Raw genomic sequence first — 26,743 nt, 5'->3', positions numbered from 1 at the left:
AGAAATCTTATGACCCATAGGCAGCATGTTGGAGAAATATCGAAGGGAAACAAGGTCTTCTAAAAAGTACATCTGATGGACTCAGAGCCAGTGACAGCACAGCCAGAAAGAGCATTTTCTTCTCATCAGCTTAAGTATACCTCAAAGCACATGTCATTCAGGGCTGTAGAGACAATGTCTCTCAGACTTTATTCCAGCTTCTTTCCCCTGCAGTATTTGGAAGATTTACAAGGGACCCAGAAAGTAGGGGCAAGTCCTTATTTCTCTAATGACTTCCTCTGTCATATTTAAGATTTATGTCCACCTGATCCCTTGAAGTCTGACTGCTCAAAGCAGAGAGCCCATGCCCATCCTGCTCAGGTGCTCCAGTGACCTTTACCTCAGAAGTCTTGCCCGTCCCAGAGCTCTGCTGGGAGCAGGGCATGGGTCCCAACTGCTCTCCAGATTAAACAGCCTCCAGACCTTCTTAATAATTGGGATGTCCCTGCTCTCACCTTGTCCTTGAGACGCTCCCTCTGCATCTCTCTTCTCCAGAACACCCAACACCACTTCTGTGACGAGCTCAAGATTTTAAAACACGTTTGAAGAGTTTTGGACCTCAAGCAGCTTCTTCTCTCCGCCTATGCAAAAGTTTCCAAGGTAAAGAAATAAGAACAACCTTGTTTCCCGTCTGAAACAGGGAAGGAGGAGAAAAAATTGGAAAACTCACACCAGTTGATACATCAGTCCTTTATTCTGCCATAAATAAAGACTGTAATAAAGGCAAGAGCAAGATGCAGATATCCCAGGGCAGGTGGGAGCTTTTCAGATAAGAGCAACATGAGACAGGCGGAAAAGAAACCAGCTTGGACCAGAGCTAGTCTAGTAAAAAGTTATCTCCAAGTTCCTTAGGGAGGAGGGAAAAGAGAAAAGGGCAGAATCTGCTATATATCTTTCCTTTGCAGCTTGCAGTCTATACATAAGAACAATGAGCGGTGGTTCAATTCATTCTCCACAATACATTTACCATCTTCATAAAACCCAAGGTACAGAATCCTTTCTAAAAGTGTTAGAAACAGACATAGATTTGGACGATGCACACTTGAACACCAGAGTCCAAATAAGTGGACAAAACCAAATAAGCAATGCCCCCTAAGAGGACTGGCTTAACCCCAGATTATTTCCATCTCTATGTGCAGAATATGAAAAATCACAGTTTTTGAAAGGGGATCCAGGTGACCGGGTGAGACTTTTGCATGGCATAGACAATTTGAAAAATATCAGATGCATTTATCCAATTTATCACGCTACTCAGTTACTAAGGAAATGGATTCTGGAAGTCGGCCAGCCGTGCTTAACCTAAAGATTTGTGCTTTCCAAAAAGGAGTGAAGATAAACCTAGTTTATCTTTCCCATCTCAGACACAACCTACACAGGCAGAAGTTTTCGAGCCATAATATACTGTCCCCAAGCTTCTTTTTCATTTTCCCTAACTGTTGGGCAAACGGTCCTGGATGAAACAACCAAAGAATCTTAAACAGGTGTGGTAAACAGGCAAACAGTCTGCACACACGTGGGGAAATAATGTATAACTTTTTATTATGCAAGTAATCATGTAATGCTTGTTTGTTGTTAAACCAAAAAACCTAGAAGTTATATGGGTAAGCCAATAGTAGAAATTAAGAATTGCCTATTATCCTACCACCCAGTAATAACCACTATTAACATCTTGGTATAAATTTTTCCAGACTTTTTTTCATATGTACACATAAGTAGACTATATATCTAATTTTTACAAGATTAGGGTCATTGTACATGCTATTCTGTAACCTATTTTTTCATTTAGGAGTATACTTTTATGTAAACAAGTTTCTATTTAATCATTTTAATACTGACGGAGCACTCCATTGTACCATAATTTATTAGAAAATGTAGGTTACCTCCAGTTTTTTGACATTATAAACAATGCTACAATGAATGAATATACTCTAGACGCATTTCTGGCCAGTCCCTTCGGAGAAATTCTTTAAAAAGGAATTTGAGGTCATGCTGTTCAGATTTCATAGTTGTTTTGATGTACAAAACTGCGCTTCAGAAGAGCTGTTCCAATTTATACTCCCACCTGCATGGTGTGGGTGAGTGTCCAAAGCATTAATCTTAATGCTGTGCAGTAAATGCACTGACAGACCCAACTTCTTACGGCTGTCAGGATCTGAAGCCCTAACAACACATTGTCCATCATTTGCAAAGGAGCATACCTGAGAAACAAAATATGATGATAAGTAATATACATGTGTTCAATCAAAACAAAAATCTTCAGGAGATTCTCATTTGGAAATGAACTCTTAAATCACATTCTATTTTTAAGTACGTAGTTTAATCTAGTCACCGTGTGAGTCTCAGTTTCTTTATCAACTAGATGTTCTCTAAGGTCCCTTCTGTTCCAAAATACACGGTTCCATGCCACAACGGGAGAGAAAAAGGCCCCGGACCCCTGGCTGGGAACCAAAGGCCCTTCATGTGGCCCAGCTTCCTCTCTAGCCATCCCTCCACCGGTTCCTGCAGGAGCATCTTCCTGCCCGCTTGCTGTTTCCCAAGGGAGCCAGGTCACTTCTGAATTCCGTGTCTTTGGACACGCTATCCCCTCTACCTTAGAATATCACCCTCCTTTTCTATCTCCTGTGGCAAATTCTTCCGTCCTTCAAGGTCCAACCCCAATAGCACTTTCTCTGTGAATCTTTTTTGGGATCCCCCCACCAAAGTCAGTCTTTGTTTTTCCTACGTCACCCCGTTTCTGCCTGTCTTACACCATCATGCGACGATCTTCTTATGTCTGTCCCTCCCATGAGACTGTGTGCTCTCTGTATTTCCTGGATTAAGAACTGTGATGTGCATATCCAATGTGCTTTTAATAAGTACTTGATAAATGTGCAAATGAGCGCACAGGTTACAATTCTTCTGAGTCCATCTGTGACATCGCCAAAAACTTCAGAGATTTACTCAAATCTACATCAACTTGAAGACTGTTATTTTGCACATCTAGGTGTCAGGGTTTCTTCCGGGATTTATCCCAGATCCAGGCTCCTCTCAAGAGTATGCTCTTCCGTCCTTCTTAAGAACAAGCACCTACTACTAGCTCCCATTCTTGGACTGGGAAAGAGAGGGATTAAACCCAGCCCATACACACAGTGCCATAGGACCAGCCAGGGACTCTCTGCCATCCACGCAGAGGGTTCCAGGGAGAAAAGGGAGGTTTGCAGCGATTCTAGTTGAGCAAAGCTGGTCTGGTAAGTGTAATGGGACGGAGTCTTTGCACGCCCTTCCAGCAGCGACTATAGCATGACAGGGAAAATAAATGAGAGGGGATTAAAGGGGGAAATGTATTTCTACTCCTATCAACTGTATCTCACAGGACTCAGGCAAGGGCCCAATGTGAATTGCCCTCAAGCCGTGTGAACATCTGCAGGTACATCAGGTAACGCTTTAGAAGTGCTAACACTGCACACGCAGTTCCCAAGGACACTCCCCTCCTGCTAATTTTCACACAGCAAAACTATGTGAAAATTAGATTCCCAGCTGTTCTTCGATAGATTTTAATCAAAGATCTGTTTCTCTTTTTGCCATGAAACTGTAGCCTCACCAAACGGCTGTGGCCAGAGCGGGGCTGCCACTGAGCCTCGGGGAGCGGCAAACCCTGATGTGGGAAGCTGGCCTTCCAGGAGTTGAGATCCTACCTTCAAAACTGCCCTCGAGGCCTGCAGTGAGATTAGCCCAGAACTCTGAGGCATGAGGTATGACGGTTGAAGGCGAAGCTTCCAGTGTTTGATACCCCAGGCTTGAAATCAGCTCAGCCATTTTCTGTGTGACCTTTGACAAGTTACTTAGCCTTTTTTGAGTTTTTGATACCTCTTTTATAAAATGACTCACTCTCTCACTGTATACAAGTCTCTTCTCAAATATCTGCTCCTGAGAGAAGCCCTTCTAGACCACTCAAAAATGGTACTTCCTGCCACTCTCCATCCCCTCGGCTAGCTTTAGATGCCTCCTGGCATTTGTTACTCTCTATATTCTGTTAGTATTTGTTCATTGTCCTCCATTAGTAGGGAAGCTCCAAGAAAACAAGGTCTTTGTCTCACTCTAGAAAAGTTGCCGGCACATATTAGGAACTCAGTAAATACTTGCTGAATGCCTGAATGGGAATAGTGATTGTACCCATCATCAGATTGCTATGGGGATTAAACGCACAAAAATTGTTTAGCATAAGGGCTTCCCTGGTGACGCAGTGGTTGAGAGTCCTCCTGCCGATGCAGGGGATATGGGCTTGTGCCCCGGTCCGGGAAGATCCCACATGCCGCGGAGCGGCTGGGCCCGTGAGCCATGGCCGCTGAGCCTGCGCTCCGCAACGGGAGAGGCCACAGCAGGGAGAGGCCCGCGTACCGCAAAAAAAAAAAAAAGAAAAAAAATTGTTTAGCATATCGCTTAGCATATTAGAAGCTCACAGTGTATGATAACTCTAAGTTTTAATAACACTAATAATAAACATTCCATCCCTAGAGTCATTTTTTAAAATCAGTAGTGGCAATATGACTTCATGTAGTCCTGTTGTATATTCTTTAATGAATAACCCAGCTTCTCCAAAAAAAAGGATTTTAGGTAGTTTACAAAAATATGTAAAACTAGCTGTACCAACATAAGTTACATTATTCTGGAATATTTTTACAGTTGTCAATACATTTTTAATGTGTTTTACTTGCTTACTCATATATTTCACGGCAAACACAATTAACAATCTCATTCTTCTCATACACAACACTTAATGAGACTAGCGATCAAACTTTAGAGAAAGAAGCATTCAGCTGTCCCCAACAAATTGGTCTCTTGCCCCACTGTGTGAGCACCCTTGCTGAGCTGGGCTCATTCTCTGTCCTGCCAGCTTCGCATCTCCATCTGAGGAAAGCAGCTCTTATAAAATACAATAGGTGTCAACGAGTGTTCTGGAATACAGTTTCCCACAATGACAGTATTTAATGGGCTTAATGTATTTAATGACTCTCCACTATGGTGTACTGCAAAGCTCACAGCTGTAACCTGTTTCCTGTTTTTCCCTTTCATTCCCTTTACAGTGTGTAGATCTTTGTGTTCAGTGTTCCCATGTGGTTAGTTCTATAGAGTTTCACTCGTCTTCTCATTTCCATTTATTCTTCTCATCCCACAGTGGCCTCTGTCCATATGTGTCATCTTGATCTCTGCTTTACTACCACATTTGCCTTTCTTATCAGGCTCCCAGAGTCTTTAGATGCGATTTAGTTCTTTTTTACACTTCTTAAATTATTAGATTAAGCAAATATATGTCAAAAATTCATAAAATTCCTTAATTAAATTAATAAAGGCTCAGATAGGAACCTTTGATTTAACTGATAAATCTTCAGAAATGTGTTTACTTTTTTGTAAACAATTTTGTACCTGGTATTGTCCAAGACAGATGACACGTTGAATATTATATATTGTAGAAATTCTAAGCTTAACTCAAATTAGCTCAATAAAGCCTCAGAAATGCGTATTGTTTATAAATGGACCTAATCTGAATCTTCACTATGATAGTTTATAACAGGCTTGCTTTCTACATGATCACCAGAAGTTTGCACCAGTTGAAGTGGTCAAGAGAAAACTTCATCTGGCTGAACCTTGGGAAAACACTCTAGCATTAAATATTCAAGAAAGATTCCAGAATAGAAACAAAAACACGAGAAGAAATCACCAAGATGAGGAAATCAGGAAAAGCTAATCAGATAAAGCAAAGGGTAACATAATTCATAACAAACAGATACCGTATTTTTCTGCGTACTTGCTAAAGTCGAGCCTCAGCCACACATCTGGCTGTAATGGGCAGAGCAAAAAGGAAAACATATTTGCTTATGAGACTCACAAACTGTTCACTCAGGAGAGTCACAGGTCTTCCTAGCAATGAAATCTTAGAAAAAATTTCCCTTGTGGGTCTTAATGGAGGGGATAATGTGTAAGGGAGTGAATTACTTCCTCAGCAAGCCCCTATACTAAATACCATGGAGAATTAAACAGGAGTGCTTCTCACAGCATCCACAGCAGCAGTAAATGTCATTACCCACAAGGCCGCTCACAAAAAGTGGTCCATGAGGAGTCGAGACAGTGGTGTCCCAGGATGCACCTCTCAATTCAGGAATAACTTTTAGAATTTTTTAAAATAATAGACTTATTTGTTCATTCAGTAAATATTTATTGAGTATTTTATGGGTCAGGTACCATGCTGGGCATTAGGGAGGAAGTACTGACAAGACAAACATCGTCCCTTCCTTCAGAGAATAACATACTTGTTGGAAAGATAGACCAACAACTACAAAACGTTGAGATGTGTGCAAGATGAGAGGACATCCAAACTCTGGATTTTCAGCTCCTTGACCTTCTCATCTCCAGTTGCTTTTTCCTCCACTTTACTACAGCCGATCTAGTCTTATTACCACACACTACCTGGTTATTACTGCATTGAGCACCACCTCCAAATCTGCTTCTGAAAACCCGATCTCTAACTCACAACTCCTCATGATTTTTTAATCTAACTGACATCCCCAAACCATCAGCCATGTTCTCATTACCCACCAGTCAGTCCCCTCTTTTTATTTTCTTTCTTATTCATTTAGATCACATAGTCTATAATTTATAATCACCTCCTTGAAAATTTCCTCTCCTCCTTTATACCTCTCTCGTCTGTCAACACTTGCTTGGAACAAAACATGCCTGATGGAGTCCAGTTTATCCACACCTGCATTTTAAAACTAGAATATTACTGGAGGATAAACACACACACAAAATATAGGTGACCAGTTTCACTTTAAATTCATGATCAAAAACCCAAATAAAACACTCAACACTCCTCTTATGTTTGCCTGGTAAATTAGCTTTTCCAATATCATGAAGATTATTTCATATCATCTATCGTTTGTCTTCTCAAACCTTCCTCAAATATGAATTAAACATGATTTTTAAAATGTTCTTTATGACTAAAAAATAGAAACCATCAGATAAGAATTTATGTATCCTCTTCCCCACCTCATCTGTGAATCTATATCCATCTTCTCCATTTCTCTTGTTTCAACGGAGGAAGCAGAGCTTCTCCAACAAAAGCCCTTCTACCCTCTGGAGCTCTGGAACCCTAACCCCAGCACCTTCTCAAGGGTTCCCTTCTTTTTGTTGCATTTTCAATTCGTGCTTGTTTTTGGATCATCCCCATCAATGCACAAACATGCTAAAGAATGTCCCATGGTAAAAACAGACAAACAAAACCCCAATTCCCTCATCCAATATTCCCGTCCAGCTCCTCAATTTCTCTTTCACACACAGTAAAACAAACAAACAAAAACCCTGGGCTTTTTTCCTTCTCATGGTTTATTCCAGCTTTACTTCTACCCATAGGACTCCAGGGAAACTTCCCTCTTAAAATCACCCATGATCTCTCTGCTCTGTGTTTTGTATTTCACCTTAACCTCTAACCAGTCCTCAATGAAAACTGCCCATCTTCTGCTCTGGGAATACCACATTCCTTTGGTTTTCCCTCTTGCCTCAGTGACCCTCTTTCTGAAACTCACCTGCTGGCTCCTCTTCCTCTGCCAGGCTGCACCTCTGAGCTATGCACTCCTATATTCAACTGCCCACTTGACACACAGGTGTTGGAAGGACAGCTGGTGGCGAGAGAGATGATACCCTTGTCAGGAGGCTACTTATAGAAGTCTGGGCAACAGATGATGGTAGCAATGGATATGGAAAGGAGTGTGTTGACCCAAGAGATGTTCAGGAGAAAGAGTTATCTGGACTTGGTGATTGATAGAGGCGGCAGGGGATGGGAGAAGTAGGAATCATGGATGACAACCAGGGCAGTATCTTTCACTAAGATTAAGTTGGAAGGAAAATGGGCTGCATACAATGCAACCTTTAGAAATTTTCCAAAAACCTGCCCATGGTATCAGTGGCATTCATTGCTTCAAGAAAAGGGTACACACAGTCTAAAACAAAGGAGTTATTCCTTTACTTTGAGTTTCAAATTCAACCTGTTTTTTTCTTACCCACAGACGACGACATTTTTGAAAGCCAAGATACGTTGAAGGAGAAAGGCATTTTCTCAAATCTAAAACTCACTGTTCACATATCAAGGGTAAAGTTTGGAGTTCTGAGCATAAAACTCTACCAAGCTATCAGGAAAGCTAGGGCCTGTCACAGGTAGGGTTCTTTGAAGCTGTCATTTAGATGGAGTTTGGGGTATAAGACATTTACTGGGGCTCAGCACCCGTGAGAGGAAAGGGAGGAAGCAGGATTTGGAAGTTATAGAAGTTGAACTTCAAGGCAGGTCCAATGAAGCCTTGGTCCAACCAGTGGGGAGCTCTGAAATGAGCACTGCCTGTCAGAGTGGTCTGCTTGGGACTCAAATGGCTGGGCTTCTACACCCCTGCCTTACTTAGACGTGGGCTGCCCTGGGAACGGTGTGATCTCAGGTGAGGAGACTCTGCAGCTCAGGCAGTCCCTGAAGGGACTAAGCTGGAGGCCATTTGCTGACAGCACCCCCCATGCTGGGGCAACAAGTCCTCCCTTGAGGGGTATCTGGGAGGTACACATCCATGTCTCCTACAGGGAACTTCCGGTTTGGGGAAGAACGGGAAAAAGCGGGAGAGAAGGGCAAGAGGTGAAATATGTGTGCCCTTAGGTTCTAGAAAAAAGTAACATAGTTCTAGTTCTTTGGGAATATCCAGCCAAAGACACAGCAGACTGAGTAGCCCCGCAGTCTGGAGAGCAAGCGTCCTTTTCACAGAGACTTATGCCAACCATGCCTGCAGGTCTTAACAAAGAATGACCACAGTCACAGTACCAACAACAACCCTGGCCTGCATGGGCATGGAGTACAAGCTACTCGTATGACAGTGGTCAATCCTCTTGGTCAACTCCCCTGCTTCTCCTCTAGCTCCACACCCTCCACGACAACAACAGTGGCAGAGCTGTGACCACTTCCACCTCTACTTGCTAAGGAAGGACTTTGACGCACACGAGGTGATGTGTATAGCCTATCCCAGTATGGAGAGAAATACAGAGCACTCACTGGAGTTCCCTCTTTAAGACCAGATTCTCTTATGTTCCGTCCTTATGAGCTCTAGGGCTCTTGAGTTCCAAGCCTAGGGGAGAAACTCTAAGCCCAGCAAATTGGGAAGAATCCCTGATGAATGCCTTTAAACCAATTATTTAGAGTAAAGGAGGCATCCATCTCCCTACATAGGGGTGGCAGCCTTCACAGAGCAGACTAAGGAAAAATGATGATGCTAGCTCAAACCCTGAGGGGGTTTATTATATTAAAGTGAAGAAACTAAAGCTCCTCACTCCAGCACGTTTGAGTCAGGGTCCCCCCTCCTCTTGTCTCACTTGCCACCCCCTCAGAACACCCCAATGAAATAGAGCTAGAAGAGAAAACGACAAAGCCGGGCTGAGGCAGGCCCTTTTCCAGATCACTCATTAAACCACCAAGTACTGAAACACTTCGGAAGGCTTTTCTATCTAAACTCTGAGAACAAAGACAGAGTAAGGCTAGCACAAATGAAGTGGGTGGAACAAGGATCAAAATGCAGGCTAAAAGCAAAATTCCATTTTTTGGTAAATATAGCTAATGAAAATCCCCTATCTATTTATTTTTTCCGCAGCTCATGGCCTGCCCAGTGCATTCAATTTCACTGGGCACTAAACACTCTGCCAAGTTCTGGTGACATAGAACGTGCTCTCATGGAGTTACAGTGCAAAGGGAAAGGGGATGAATATTTATGTCCTATGTCTGTAATCCCACAGCCTAAAAAGCATGTGGTATCATCCCCATTTATTGAGTTTCAAAAAGAATGGAGGAGGGAGCTTTAACCCAGGTTTAGCTAATTCTAAAATTATTTCCACTCTAAAACGTTTTTTATTTTAAATCATATTTGATCTGCAAAACGCGAACCCCCCCATTAGTATTCAAAGAATTGGAATACGCCCTCCAGGAAAAGAAAAAAAAATACAATTTTTGAGAAAACTTTGAAGGCCTTCTAGGAATTCAAAATGTTTTAAATAACTTTCACCGAGTTGGACCCACACAGCAGTGAATAAGACCAATCTGAACTGGGTTGGAAACTGGAAATGTTCAGTCATACTCTCAGCCAGTGCTTGACCCTGGGCTTTTGCTGATAAACCCACTAAGGATGAGGATGTGAGAAAACTGGCAGGTACCTTTGGAATATGTGAACCACTGAGCAGACTGCTGCTCACTCACAGCCATGGCTATGGCCCCAGCTAGCAACTTCTATGATGGTTAGAGATAAAAAATGAGGGAGCTCAGTAGGCTGAGCTGAAAGCTCCTTGTCATGAGGATTCCCAGGCTACTCTCTTAGGAAAGCAGCCTGAGGGAGAGCCACTCATGGGCCAGCAGCAACTGAGACACAGAGGGCTCCCTATGACCATGCGCTTACAGGCAACACTCACTGCACCCCAGCTCTCTCAGGCTGTGCTCAACATGGTGACAATCAATCACTCATCTCATTAAGGGGTGCCCATGGGGCTTGACTCTGCCTGTTTAAATAGGAAAAAGCAACGGCAAAGTATGTGCCCTCTTCTGTAGGTATATTATATATTTTAACAAAAAGTTAAAAAATAAAAAGGTAATAATGACAAGCTGGAGTCAGAGCCTGGGACCAGCCTTAGCCACCTGCTTCCTTTCCCTTCCTCTGTCTTCACAGTAGTTGGGGCAGCCTACAAAAACCTTCATTTCAGGGTTGGGGTGCGGATAATAAAAGGCAGGGGCTGACCACCATTCCTAGCTCTCATTCCATGAAGGAAAGTTGAAATCTCTTTTCAACTGACTGATTTCACAGAGTTCCTCATTGTAGATTTTCCATATTCCCTCCAAGAGGAAGTTGGAAAGCTCAAACGTGTTTGGAGCACCAGCAGGTGGAGCTGGAGAGAGGACTGAGCCCCCTTGGTTAGGGGACACTTTAGACAAATGCTTGGGGAACTGAGCAGACAGCACTTGGATGGGACAAAAGGATCAACTTATAGAAGATGCTGTGTATTCTTATCCTGTGGACGTTGTCACGGAAAAATCATTGTGGAATTACTTATTTCATTCATTCATTCATTCATTCATTCATTCATTCATTCAACAATAGTTAGTAGATGCCCATCACATGCCCAACACTGTGTTGAACACTGGAAATGCAGGACGAAATTAGATAGGCACAGTTTCGCCCTCACGGAAATTACATTCTGAAGAACTGGCTTAGCTTAGCAGGTAAGGACATTCCTGCACCTGAGCATTAGACAGACCTTTGTCTGCATGCTGGCTCTGACATTTAGTTGGAACTATGTAACCTCAGATCTTAGGCAATTGACTCAATCTATCATCCATAAAACAGGGGTAGAAATATCCATCCCAGTAGTTCTCAACAATCCTAGAATCACCTGGGAAATTTTTTAAAATATCCCTGCCTAAGCCACTCCCTAGATTTTGATTCAATTGATCTGGGTAAGCATCAAATCATCAATAATTTTAAAAGCCACAGATGCTTCTACTGAGCAGCCAGTGAAAACTACTCCTCTATCCTTTAGGGTTAGTGGGAGAGTTACACTGAATAGTGCACATGAATACCTCATGCTTAGTAAACATAACTTTACTGTTAGCTTTGATTCCAAACATAAAAGATGCCAACTCAGCAGAGGTCCACGTATCTGGGAGAAGACTGTGAAGGTGAAGCTGGTCAGTGAGCAAGGAAGAGCTGAAGAAGATGATTTTGACGGTTTTACTCCTCAGAAGAAAAAAACGACTACCAGTCTATACCTTGACCTCAACTCAATAACCATCTCCACACTGATTTTAACAGGTTAGCTTACTTGGCTATTTCAACAGATGGCTTGTTCTGGGCTTCTTTGTTTATTTATTTTAATTGTCGTTGTGAGTACAAACCACAGTTCAGAGTTTAATAATGTTATCAACATGAAAGAACTCAGGGAATATTGTTCCCATGAACCCTTCCAAAGAATCTACTAGAATATAAGATTTGGGCATCAAAATATCTAGAGAAACATCAACCTAAGAATGCTGGCAAGCATTAAAAATGTAGTTACTTGTAGTACCAAGACTAGATGAGGGTTAAAGGGAGAAAGAATATATTTAATGACTATATGCTCAGGCAATGCAGATAGGCTATAGCTCTTAGAATAGAAAGCGAATGGAAAGAGCATAAGCAAAATCTTAAAACTCTTTTCAGCAATTATATGAGTAGTGGTGGTATCAATACCATTATTTTGAGACTCATATATGTAAATAGCACCAGTAAATGAGTAATTATGAAGCACTGGATATTCTATTGTCCCCTAAGTACTGGGACCCTTGAGAACTGGGACCCTTGAATGAGAAGTACCAGTATGAACTCATGATGTATTCTATCAAGAGGTGTGTGTGTGTACGTGTGTGTGTGTGTGTGTCTGTGAGACAGACAGAGAGAGACAATGAGCATGCCTAGCAACCCAGATTCTTAGGTCATGGTCTTGATGTACTTTGCATTTAAAAAAATAAAGAGGCATTTTGGAGAAATGGTTGGTTTGAGGTATAAGATGAGCCTAGAACATCTTTTTATATCAGGTAGTAAGAAAGCTACCAAAACTATTAAGATCATGTCAAAGGCTCTCAGAAGTCAATTTGAAGAGGCTCCCACTGGCTAAAGATGAAACAATTTGAACTTCAGAAAGGATAATAATTACAATTGGAACCCATCAAATGTAGTTAAATACCCTAATTCATAATAATTGTTTAAATAGAATTGGTTATTTGGGAAGGAAAAGAGAGCGCCAAACATCTTGAGAAGTGATAAATAAAGAAGAGTCAAGCATATACATTGTCATTGCTACCTAAACTGAGTACCCCTGGGTACCCGCAAAGTGGATGATAGAAATCACCTTCTTTTTTTTTTTTTGAAATCACCTTCTTGTAAAATATTCCAAGTAATAAATGAAGAAGAAATTGTAGAATAAGAATGTCATTCTTTTGCAAGCTCTAAAGAATTAACAGATTTAGGTAATGAGCATGAATGGCTGCTAAAATCACCACAAAAGAGAGAAGCAGATACTGTGTGCTTTATGAGGGAAAGACCTCACCACCACCTTAGTGGTGCCAAAGGGTAGCCCAGTAGCAGAGCAGATTCTGAGCATGCAGAGCTAGTCTTGCCAAAGGGGCAGTACTGAGTCTGAACAACTTCTGCATCCAGCTGTCCATCAACAAAAATATAGAAAACGGAGGAACACATTGAGCTATATCATAGGACGCAATCAATAAATCAGGACTGTGGGAAACTCTACAGATCAAATGTCCTGGGGTTTTCCAACAGATAAATTATAGGGAAAAGAAAAAGAAGTAGGGGAAACCTATAAACTAAAAGAGACTTAAACGACTTCTTTTACGGCTAAGCTATAGTATCCTTAGCATGCCCCCAATTAGGGATGAGCGATAAACTATTAGAAATATACACACAAGGAGGTGACTGCTATAGAAGCCAGGAGCCTGGTTACTCCCAGAGAAAAGGATAAGTTGGGATTGGAGCACGTGAAAGGATTTCTGGGATGGCTGGCAAACTTTTATTTCTTGACTTGGGGAGTTTATAAGGAAGTCCATCTTATAAAAATAAATAACAACAATAGTAATATAATAACTATACATTTATTTTATGTGGCTTTTTTAATGTTTTATTTTACAATAAAGCTTTTTCAGATTCTTTTGCAAAATGAAGAATAAATGTATAAAGCAAATCTAATTAGCCTCCTAAATTCTCTTTTCTTGGTAAACCTATATTTTATTGGATAGTTTGTTCAGAACAAGTATACTGTGTGTCCTGGGAATGTGTTTTCAAGAATCATTACAGTCTAATCAACCAATGTTTATTAAGTACCTACTATGAGCAAGATTCCACTGGAATTGTTTCACTGTAATTGGCTTATATATTCAGATACTTGCTCTGTTTCCTGGATTAACAACATATATCATATAAGTATTCACTTTCACTGTGGGTTTGAGTTTTCCTGTCATTTTGTTTGTTTATAATGTTTAGTTCTATTAATTGATTGAACTGCTGCAGTTTGGAGAGGAAAGTTTCACGAGACACTTCCACTTACACAAAGGTAAGTGGACTCTTCCCTGGGGCTTAGCACTGCTGGCATTGAGGCCAAAGGCCAGTGGTCCAGGGCACCACCTCCTGCAGGTGTCAGCAGCCAGAACTCTGCTTGCTGGGAATCTGCTCTGTTACTGGGCTACACTTTGGTGACTCATCATCCCAGCCTCACAACCACACCACGTATCTGGATAGTCAGTTCCTGGAAATGACGGTTTCAGAGAGGCTTATAATGGGTAGCAATTCCCAGCAAAGCAAAAGAGTGTTTGAGAATTTTTACCAACTCAACATCACAAACTGACTCCTTTCCACCAGAAAAACGCAGTTTCTAAATTTAAAACTTAGCAAGCACATCAATTTTTATGTTTTTTCTGCAAAGGAACCATGAGAGTTGCAAAACTAAAAAATTCCTCTATGGCCAAGAAGCTTCTATCTTAATCAAAAGTAATACATTAATAATAATAATATAGATGATAGACAGCAGATAGATAACATTGACCATGGGGCAGAGGCTGTTTTAAGCAGATTGCATGCATTCATTTATGTAATCTTCACACAACCCAAATAGAGGGCACTAAAACCTTCCCATTTTACAGAGAGTGAAACAGAGGAGCAGAGAGGTTAAATAACGTGCCCAAGGTCATATAGGTACTAAACAGCAATGCTAGGACTCAAGCCACGTGGTCTGGCTACAGAGCCTGTGCTATTCGCCACATGTTTCTATACTGCCAGAAGTTCTTAACATCTTGGCAAGCCCAGTAAATGCTAGGGTAGGGAGGATAGTAGTTTATACTTGAACACTCCCTGGCTTCTCCAATTTGCATTTTAGAACCTCTGGCAGAGAGCACAGCTAAGCAATGATCAAATAGCCTCCATCCACTACGACTCTTACTAGTTCTTGAAGCTGCCCACTTCTCTCCATCCCCATTGCCACTGCTCCGGTTCAAGCCACCATTTCTCCACTAGATTATTGCAGGAGTCTCCTAATTGGAGAGAGGACGAGAGGCCAAAACAGAAATATAAAAGGGTGACAGCCTAGCCAAAGAATGCACATACACGAGCTCCAGCAAATTCTAGAAGCAAGGGCTGGAGAGAGAGGTGGAAGCAGTTATAAACTCAGGTCCTTAAAAATCTAGAGAGAGTCAAAAGCAGAGCCAGTATGAAGACAATAAATAAAATCACTCTGTAAAGAGCAAGCCGCCTGGATCTGCCCTCGGGGACTGTGGGCCACAGGACTGTCTGCTTCCTCCCTACCTCCTCCAGCCTCTCTGGGGCTTAGGGCTCCTGATCAGAGTAGCTTGGCTGGCTCCAATCACCCTCCCTTGTCCACTGGCCTTGCTTTGATGTGCCCTGGGCAGGGCACTGGGCAGGAAGGAGACTCCTCACATGATCCAGCTTAATCCTCCTCTTCTCCCTTCCCAAGGCTGCACGTTGCAGAAAGACCGCTGCAGCAATGCAGACCAAAGGGGGCCCACGGTGGGCAAGAAGGGCCCTGCTCCTCGGCATCCTCTGGGCTACTGCACACTTGCCTCCCCCAGGTGCCTCCCTGCCCCAACGTCTTCCAAGGGCTACAGGTAGGTGGACGCTGGGTTCAGCTACCCCTGCTGCTGCTGCCACATATGGATAAACAGACAAAGAGAGGGAAATTCTTACTTGACTCACTTTTGCTTATGCTTCCTGCTGTATTTGCTCTGAGTTTTAGCATTTGGTAGGCTATCAAACACTTCTGATCCTTCGAATAAGTTCTCAAAGATAGCTCTGAAATCATTCACAGACGTCATGAAGCAGGAGAGTCTTCAGTTTTTATTGCTGGAGACTTCATCATGGAAAAAGAAACCTTTCATCCTAGCAATTCTCTCTGCAACAGTGGATGATTCTTTGTGGGCCTTGGGCTTTGCGGACAACTTGGGCTCTGAAATGGGAAAATGAAATTGTACAGATATTAGGAATCTTTATCTTCAAAAAACAGTTTCTAATTGAGGAGGAAAAGGGGCTCAGAATTCCCTTTTATTAATGAAGCAGACAAGGAAGACTGATTTCGTTATTTCCTCTTTTTAATTCACCTGCTATCATTATCTTATTTCATTTAAAGCACCTCTTTCAGGTCCCAAAGACTAATTTTTTTTTTAAGGATCTACAATTACATCATATTCAAAAGTGATTTAATCCCACACTTCCTGTTTTTTTAAGGAATTTCTCTTTGTGGGCTTGGAATGTGTGACTCGAACATCCTTCAAATTTTCACCTCCTTTTCCTTACCAGGAAATAGCACCCAATGTGTTATGTCCCCATCTTCGGAGTTTCCTGAAGGGTTTTTCACAAAACAGGAGCGTGCAGATGGAGGCATCATAATCTACTTCCTAATTATCCTTTACATGTTCATGGCCATGTCTATTGTCTGTGATGAGTACTTCCTACCCTCCTTGGAAATCATCAGTGAATGTAAGTAGCTGGAAATCTTCTCTACAACTTTCCAGAACAGTAGTGCCACACACATATACAGCTGTCTTTGGAGTAGCTCTGCAGCAATCCTGTCCACCTCAACTGGCTGCAGAACACTGACTCCTGTGTCGTGGTGTCCTGTACCTTGAGGGACTGGCGTGAGTATGGTTTTTCTTGGTAGTTCATGTGCAGCAGAACATCTTTAAATGAGTACAGAGCAACTATTGTTATACTGCCTATCTCCAGAAACTTGCAGTTTGTCTATCGTACTGCCTAGCTGTTTGTTAGTAAGCTGTTCCACGTTTCATACACATGCACTTGGTACATACTCCTAATGCACTGGACTTCTAATACTTGCCATCAAATACTTCAAAAATTTTTTTCATTTTTACTCTAAAATCTCTGTAACTTTTTTAAAAGTAGATGATAAACAAATACCTTTAAGGACCGCCCTCCTCCCTCTTCCTTTCCCAGCCTCCTACCAGTAAGGAAACTAATTCATGTTTATGAACCAATAAATAAATAAATAAGTCCTGCATTTTCTGTAAAGTGCCCTTCGGCATCAGGTAATTAAACATTAAGCTCAGTTACTGGTTTCTGGAAATAAGATCTGCCAAGCCCCTCAGTTCTACCCCTTCAATCACGTATATCGCCCAGAATTCTGAGCACAGACCTTACATTAGCACACTGGTCCCTAAAATCAGGATATCAGTGATGTTTTATGCCAAATAAGCGAAAGTGCCAGCGTTTCCAGTCTCTGTCTCCTGCTTAATTAGTTTAATTGGTTGAGCATGCTCACTTCAGGGAAGGTCAAAGTTAAGGGTTAGATTTCCCACTGCGTACTCCGAGGACTGCACAGAAATAGCATCCCCCCGCCACACACACACACACACACACACACACACACACACACACACACACACACACACACACACACACACACACACACACACACACACACACACACACACACACACACACACACACACACACACACACACACACACACACACACCTAGCATTTCTTCACAGGGAAAGAGCATGAATGTAAACTCTCCCTTCCTCCCTTTTCTCATGGTCCCATCCCCCACCCCTGCTGAAATACAAGTCATTTTCTCTCTTGTTCAGTGCAGTACAGCAGTATCCTTAGGACTTAAAACAGGATCTGGCAATAGCAGAGGCACTCAACACCTATTTCTCTAATGAAAAATAATTATAGAACAGGTCAGTGTAAGTTTATTATAATTATTATTTAACTTATACATATAGTTTCACATTGATACATTTGACATTGACATTGATAGTTTTCCTTAACAGAAATTAAATTACTTTAACATAATACTTTTACTTAGACTGATGAAATGCAAGCAGAATAGAAGAAAAAACAAATTCCTCTACATTTCTATCACCCAGAGACCCCCACAGTTATCATTTGGTGTATTTCCTTTCAGTCTTTTAGATCTTGCTACATATACAATTTGAGGTCGTTTCCTTTTCCTAAGATAATATTTGATCATGTACATTTCCCTATATTATTGAATACCCTTCAAAAACATGACTTTTCATGGCAGCACAATAGTTCCTGATTCTGGAAACGATTTGAGCACCTAACACTGGCTTTTATACATAATAAGCACCCAGTAGAAATTTATCACAATTTTTAAAATTATTAATCTTATTAGACATTTGAGTTTTAATTTTTTGTTCTAAATGATGTTATGCCCATACTTGTACCAAATCTTTGCAAACTTCTCTGATCATTTCCTGGTAAAGATACAGAGCTATGCATATTTTAAGCTTTATATTATACATTTCCAAAAGCATTTCACAGAGGGTGTGCCAACGAAAACCTCCACAATGTGTGGTAGCTTCCATTCCAGAAAACCATGAATAATACCTTTTTTAAAAATAATTCTTATTGGGATCATTTTAAATGTCTTTGTTAATTGCTTTCAAATGGAAGTTATTTTATAAAATTTGTATTTATCTTACTATTTGTAAGGTTGAAAATTTTATATGTGTATTAAAATTTCTGGTTTTTGCTTTTGTGTTTTTTGCCCATGTTCTAATACGGGAGTATTTGTCTTTTACTTACTGATTTCCAAGATTTTTTTTAACATAAGGGTATTAACTCTTTCTAATATAATTTTTATATGATATACTTTTTATGGTTTGTTTGGTTTTGTATTTTATGTGTTTATCACATTGAAGTGTACTTTTTAATTTTTTTTGAAGTGTACATATTTTTAAGTAAATTTACAAATATTTTCCTTATGACTCCCCTTTTGGTTTTATACCTTTTTATCCCTAGGTCAGAAAAATTGTCATCTTTTCTTCTACTTATAGTTTCTTTTTTTTTTTACATTTATTTATTTATTTATATTTAATATTTTTATTTCTTCCACTAAGAATTTGTTTTGCTATAGGATACAATGCTATTTTTTCCAAAAGTTGATCCATTTTCTATACTCTCAACTCTATACTCTATTCTAATGATCTATTTGTTCATGTTTGTGCCAGTACCACACTTCTCATTAGAAAAACTAAATCATATTAATTATATAAAATTAAGAAATTAAAAATTCAAGGTACCATATCCCCACTTAGAATCCTTCTCTTCCTGGAAAACAAACAAACAAAAAAATCACTTTTTTTTTGCTTGTTTTTCGTTTTCACATTTCCAAACAATGACTTGACTGAAAGAATAAATCCATCAAGAATTTTTAAAATAAAAACCTGTCTTGGGAGTGGTAAATAAACAGATAACTTTCTAGCCCTGCAGAAGAAACTACTGCATTAAAATTTAGATTGCTACTTCAAAATAATCTTCATTAAGCAACTTCATAAAATATCTATAATAATGATTTCCACCATGCCATTTGTGGAATTACTTTGGAACATCATCAGCAAACATTCATTTCTCAAGTGAATAGCTCTTTGCTCTGAAGTGTAACACAGTAGCTATTATGGATGTGTGATTGATGGATGCCCACATCACTGCCAAATCTTCAGCTGCTAAGAATTGACCCCGGTCTTCAGCATTGAAAATGCTGGCAACGAAATGAAATGGAAATAGTGCTAGCTGGATTCATTTTTTAAATGCTCTAAATTAATTCTGTCGTTTCTCTTTCCAAGGTCTTAGTATGGTCTTGTCCAAATTAGGACATCAACAATAAAAAACAATTTCTCTGGAATTTCTTTACATCCACAGAAACTAACTTCAGAAAGCCTGCAAATGCTTTACATTTCCCCATAGTTCTTTGACAAGCTATAATAGTCCCACCCAACTAATAAGTATTAATATAATCCTCTAAACAATTTACAGAGCATTCTACAATGTACTGGAATGCTATTAACTATTTATATACTTATTATAGTTATTTATCATAAAACAATTATAGAAGACCAAGCATGGTTCTAAATTAAACATATATGATTATATTTAGTCTTCACAGAAACCCTATAAAGTAGGGACTATTAGATTGGTTTTACTAATGAAAAAACCGAGGCTGAGAGAATATATAATTTCTCAAGACTACACAGCCAGTACACAGGAGAGCCCTGGTTTCTCTAATGCCAAAACCCAAGAATGTTTTCAATTGCTGTGTGATATAATTTTACACGTCCTTGTTTGAGATTAGCTGCCGTAATATGGTTGTTTCAGAAGAACTGTTCTTTCTGAACAATTTTAAAAGGTATTTTTCCTCCCAAGGGCACTGGAAATTTTGACCACAAAAATACATCAAATACTCATTGTAACTACAGATAATGAGAATCCACCAAGTCACTTAAAAAAATCAGTTAAGAATTTTAGCAACCTACTGGGGGCTGTAAATTAATGTTATAAATGGTAACCTGCAATAATGAGACTCTGAGAACTGAGCATTTTGTCTATGATGTACATGAAATCATAGTGCAGTACTGTGGAACCAAACCATCATGTATAACGCAATGACTTTCTATGGAGTACATGTCTGAGTCCCAACCTAGGATACAATGGTTGAATTGGCACACCCCCGGCCCACCCCATCACCCCAGGAACCCCTCCTCCAATCACTAACAGTGGTTCATTTGGTTAGCACAAGGGTCCTCAGCAAGGTGAAGACTAGAAAAGGCTCAGGACTGGAGTCTCCATGCAGGGGATAAGTTGGAAGTGGTGGAGGGCAGAGCCTCTTGCTGACGCCCTGGCCAGGGCCAATTCAGCCAAGTGTAGCTGTCTCTGTCTGTAGCTATATATGCTGGTCTGTCAATTACCATTAGAACCACCACCACTTGAGGCTTTCAACAAGGATCCTTCCCTTTCTTGCTCAACTCATGACCATCAAAGTCACACAACTCTCCTCCCCACCACAAAACTGGAAAAGCAAGCACATACCCTGAGACATTTTGCTGTCATCTTAACTATGTAGAACCAATACAAGAAAATGTTGTTGCTATACCCCCTTCCTCTAATCCTATTTTCTCTTTTATCCATTTAAGTTCTAAAGGAAAAGAGACTAAAGATGATTCTTTGAACACATTTATATATAATATAAACTATATTAACTTGCAGCCCAAATAGTAGGACTATTACCTCGCATCTTTATAAGCAGTTCATTTTTAGAAACACAAAAGTTCAGTATAAAGTCAAAACAAATCCTTTTTATGTATTGTTTTAACATGTAATGGGGATCTCCTAGAGTTATTTAACCACTGTTTAAATCACCTTTCTTTAACTTTTCCTAAGCTAACTAGAGAGAAGCATGAGAACCCCTAGTGACTGGTCACTTGATATAGCCCAAAGTCCACAATGAGCTAGTTATGAAACTTTTCTTTTTAAATGTTACAGTAATACGCTATTCAGTTAGTAGTTCTAATCCCTCCACCATGTTGATCCTTTGAAGTATAACATGTCTTAAGTGAAAATGATCTTAGTAAGGTTTTCAGAAACATACTTAAATAAAATATTTACTTTTTTATTAAAAATTTATTCTTATTCACTCTGCTTTGAGCTAATATTTGCCCATGTTCTACTTTGTGTTTCAGAAATAGACAGTAAGAAAGAAAGGAAAGTTTTAATTCCAGGTAGAATTAATTCTAAATTGATAAAATTGAAAGGGAGTGGAATAATTCTGTGAGTATGGCATTTGGATAGCCGACAGTTTCAGGGGATTGTTTGATTCTTAATCCTTATGAAATTTACAGAGGCAAAGCCTTTCCAAAGAACAAAGAATCTAAGAATAGCACTTCCTCCCGCCACACAGGCACTCATTCTCCTCTTAAGAGCATTTTCATCCTCTCTGTTTTTCTTCTCCCTCTGATCTAAACTAATCTAAATTTAAAATATAAATAAATACATTGTGGTCACCTTGGATTGCATCTAAATCTACCCCAGGTATATGGATCTAAATAAGTGCTAAGTGGTCTGGATATTACCAAGATGCTATTCAGGAACAGGCAATGATGATGATGATGATAATAATAAAGCTATGTATTAATCTCTTCACTTACATGGGTAACAGAAAGAGCAGCTTTTTAAATTCAAAAAGGTCTAGCTGCGCATCCCATCTCTGCAACTACTACCTATGTGACTTTGGGCAAGTTATGGAGACAAAACTCAGGTAATTGTGAGCTTTGGAGATAAAATGTCTTACATATGCTTTATATGATAGACTTAGGGCAAGTGGAAATTAATTAATGTTAAAGCTGTTAGATTAGGCCATGGGGGAGTCTTTCTTTTTCAGTGGAATCAGGCCTTTCAAAACATTATACAGAGTTTCAGAATTTATTCCGTTATAGCTCAGACAAAATATGAGATGATAACTCTAAAGTACTTCAAATGTTTTTATTTCCTGTTAAAAGCACCACAGAGATATACATGCAGTTGTACATTGAGGGGCTAGGCATTTATTTCAATGATGCTGACTTCACTCAAAACATTTCTAGAATATATTTGGAATTAGTATCAGAACCAATTTTGCAAATCATAAAAGACATTGGTTTGCTGTCATACTTCATTTTGAATAGAATTACTCAGCATGCCTACCCACCCTAGTCACTAGAGTTGGGTCTGAATGACTTTTAATTGCTTCCAAAATTCAAATCCATTCACAAGGCATGAAAATTTGCTATCACTGAGGACTTTACAAAATTGTGCCAGAAGACACCAAATTGCTTATAGCCTTCTCTTGTAACTCTATTAAACGCACATTGTGAAAAGAACTGGAAATACATAAAGAACGGTAGCGGTGGTTAAAATACAATGTTAAAATTATAAATGATCCTCCCCATTGTTTTCTCCTCCATTTTCTAAATTTTCAGCAACAAAGGGGATTTTTATTTATAAAAGGAATTGATTTAACAGTAAGAAGCAGTACAGAGGCTTAAGGCATAGAATTTATATTTTTTGTAAAAATTGATAATATTAGAAGATACCTAAATATTGTGTAGTCCAACCCTCCATTTTACAGATGGCAAAATACAAGACTTGTCTGAATGACTTATCTAAAGTCTCACATCAAGGTAGTGGCAAGGCCAGAAGCCAGGTCTCTATTTTAGTTTAAAACTCTTTCTACTGTATTTCCAGAAGAGGATTTTCAAAAACCGTTACAAACTTTCCAACATGGTACCAGAGAAGAGAACATGCTTAAGAAAAAGTCTGATGAGTTCCAGTAATCAGTTCATTATCATAAAGTTGCACTTTATATAAACAATGTAATATCTAAACCTATAAAGAAAACTCACCTTGAACATTTCTACTATATCCTGAAGGAAATATGATTATTCCTTTAGAGTAATAGAGAGGGAAAAAAGTAATAGCTCTTGGGAGAGGGGGGAAACCAGAACAATTTATCTTTAATAATAAACTATAGCAGAGAGAAATGCTACCCAAGGGTCAGTGAAGACAAAGCCAGTCGATTCTAAAGTTCAAAGGTATAAACCATTTTATAAAATATGCTCAGAACCTTAAGATATAACTTGTTAAAATATCTTTGAAGTTTTTACACATCCATCTGTACAGAACCTTTCTTTTCATAACTCAAATAGAGCCCAGTGAATAGCAACAAGCTTTATTGTTACTGCCTTTTGAGAGTGAAAGTGCTCAAAAGGGCCACCTATTTTCCTACCTTGCAACAGCCGGATGGATCACCCTTTCTCTCTCAAGACTGAATTTTTCTAATGAAGCATTCTTCAGCCAGCATTAAATGAAGATTGGCCATTCACACTTCAGCTGCCCTGAGTTTAGACAGTTACTTCAAGATGAAGCACTCTGTTCTTTTTCAATTTCCTCCACATATTATCGAGCCCTGGTTTGATTTGAGAAGAGAATTCATGGTAATATCACTAAATTTATACATTCTCTGGAATATGCTGGAAAACGTCCAAATTATTCCTGACTCCCATTAGCTATTTTCCCCCTAGCAAGGAATGGAACAGTGGTAGTTATGTACCAGTGCCGTGAGGCAGGAAAGAAAATGACTCAATTGTCCCCCATAATTGGCCTAAGTGCCATTCTTATATTATATTGAGTTTCTGTGATGAAACAGAAATAGCACTGGGTTTAGAAGCAACAGACTTGTGGTTTATGCCCTAATTCCTCACATTTAAGATCCTTGCTCTCCATGTAACTTTTAGTTACTTAACCTTCTGGACCGGTTTCTTTATCTGTAAAATGGAAATACCACCACTCACATCTGAGGATAGCTGAGATGATTAAATTATGTACATGATCGTGAACTGTATACCATGAATGTAAGATATTATTTACTTCATACATAAAATGAAAAAGTTAAGAACAAAACAACATGCTTCATCTTGTTCTATTTTAAGTTTCATGGCCAATTGGTCCTACTACATATCAGAGTTGTAGTAAGAGTATAAATACAATATACTATATATATACTACATATTTATATGTAAAATTACTCTAACCAGTAAAAGAAATGCTATGAAATGTCACTTACATAAATGATTACTTCTCTCCCTTCATTAGTCACCACAAGTAGATGTTCATCAAGCAAGGTGACCAAAGGAAAATAGTAAGGAATAGGATAGAGAGCCTGGATTAGATAATTCCGACTATCCTGAGAGGATTTTTCACAATGGAGGCTTAACAGGTGGCCCAACAAGCTGGTTGGGCCTCTGAGACCAGATAATCTCATGGGGATAAAAAAGATGACTGTGGCTGGTATTACCAGCAAGCAACGCTGTGGATGTCTTTCCAAGCACTTCCCATACTCTTCACAATAAAAGCCCAAGTCCTTGCTAGGATCCACAAGGCCTTACATGATCTAGCCACCTATTACCTTTGACCTCATCATCTACAGCTCTCCTTCACGCACTTTATTCCAGACACTCCAGTCTTTTTCTGTTTCTTGAACACACAGGCTAGCTTCTACCTCAAATCCTTTGCACTCACTCCATCTGCCTAGAACACTCCTGGGTCTATGTGAGGTTAGCTCCCTCACTTTGAAGTCTTTGTTAAGTTACCATCTCAGTGAAGTCCTTTCTGGTTACCCAATCTAAAATTACAATCTTTCCTCCATGACATTTTATATCCCCCCACCCTGCTTTTGCTCCTAACATGATGCATAGTTTTCTTATCCTGTCTGTTCTCACTATAATTAAATTCCAGAAGATGAGAAACATCTGTTTTGTTGCTGCCACATTCCTAGCACATAAAAAAAGCATCTGGCATACTAGGTAGTCAATAGATAAATAACAAATAAATGAACAATAGTCAGGTGTTCCACTTATCTACGGCTGCTTAACAAATCACCCCAAAACTATTAGCTTAAAAGAACAATCATTTCATACCTCTCACAGCTTTGGGGGTTTACTGGCCTCAGCTGAGTGGTTCTTGCTTGAGGTCTCTCATGCAGTTATAGTAAGAAGAGAGGACTAGAATTATCTGAAAATTCCCTCCTTCACATGTCTGGTGCCTGGGATGGGAAGATTCAAAACTGGGGGGCTGCACCAGCCGGGGTTCCTCAGGGATCTCTATTTCTATGTGGGCTCTTCACAAGGTCTTTCCAGTATGGTAGCCAGGGTTTTTATGCGATCACTTAGGGCTCTGAAGCAAATGTTCCTAGAGAGAGAAAACCATGAGAAAGTTTTGTCACCTTTTATGCCCTAGCTTCAGAAATATTACGGCTCTGCCATACTGTTAGTCAAAGCAGTCACAAAGGCTCATCTAGGCTCAGATGATGTAAACATAAACTCCACCTTGTTTTTTGTTTTGGTTTGGTTTTTTGATAGGGAATGGAGAAGTTCTGGAAAATCATGTGGGCAGAAATATCGTAGCTATTTTTGTTTTGTTGTCACACCGCCAACAACAAAAGGAATCAGTAATGTCAAAGGTAGATGTCTCAGCAGAGAAGTAGAACCTGATGTGGACCTGAGAGTGAGCGACAGGTAACGGTCCCCACAGGCAAGAATAAGGAAATACTGACCACAGGTGAACGGGACTCAACAAAGCACACCAGAGTTTGAGAGTCTGGAAAGACTGAGTGTCAAATATCAGTAGAGATAGCAAACAATAAACATCAACAAAGGATTGCTATCAAAGCCTTGGAAACCTGAGTTTTAGTTCTAACTTTGACACTAACTTTCTGACCTAGGGTAAATAATGCCTAGCACGCTGCCTCTATTGGCTATTTTCCAGCTAAAGTTAATATTAGTGATTTTCTGTGAAGGTGTAGCTTTGATATATATATATCTATTTAGTTATAAAGACATACTTTCATTTGTCACTTTACCAGGCATAACATAATCTCATTTGTCTTCAGCCTTTGGATTGTCCCAGAATGTTGCAGGTGCAACTTTTATGGCAGCCGGTAGTTCAGCTCCTGAATTGGTTACTGCTTTCCTAGGTAAATATTGCTCCTTATATTTTTTCTTACTCCATGTGATTTGATCTTCTCCAAGTCAATACTAACTGAGCTACTATCTTGCTTATAGGTGTATTTATCACAGAGGGCGATATTGGCATCAGCACCATTCTTGGATCTGCAATTTATAATCTCCTTGGCATCTGTGCAGCCTGTGGCTTACTATCTAACGTGGTATGTAAAACAACTTTATTCAACAAAATTTATTGCCTTGACAAATTATAAGAACCGTTCACAGTCTAGAACAAACAAGGCACTAGT

The 26,743-nt window shown here is 39.7% G+C and overlaps 1 protein-coding gene across 1 annotated transcript in view; it reads left to right on the top strand.

Annotated features, from left to right (window-relative positions):
• Nucleotides 1–967: 967 nt before the first annotated feature.
• SLC24A5 (solute carrier family 24 member 5) overlaps nucleotides 968–26,743 on the top strand; it is a 33,408-nt gene continuing 7,632 nt past the window's right edge. Inside the window, exons 1-7 of the mRNA XM_060293463.1 lie at nucleotides 968–1,025; nucleotides 7,677–7,826; nucleotides 8,079–8,226; nucleotides 11,692–11,891; nucleotides 16,434–16,613; nucleotides 26,381–26,464; nucleotides 26,553–26,656. Coding sequence (XP_060149446.1) covers nucleotides 968–1,025; nucleotides 7,677–7,826; nucleotides 8,079–8,226; nucleotides 11,692–11,891; nucleotides 16,434–16,613; nucleotides 26,381–26,464; nucleotides 26,553–26,656 — 924 coding nt within the window. The remainder of the gene's footprint in view (nucleotides 1,026–7,676; nucleotides 7,827–8,078; nucleotides 8,227–11,691; nucleotides 11,892–16,433; nucleotides 16,614–26,380; nucleotides 26,465–26,552; nucleotides 26,657–26,743) is intronic.

Source organism: Globicephala melas, chromosome 2 (genome assembly GCF_963455315.2).
Source record: "Globicephala melas chromosome 2, mGloMel1.2, whole genome shotgun sequence".
NCBI lineage: Eukaryota > Metazoa > Chordata > Mammalia > Artiodactyla > Delphinidae > Globicephala > Globicephala melas.
The sequence above is the reverse complement of the archived record's forward strand: the minus strand, read 5'-3'. Positions and strand labels throughout refer to the sequence as shown.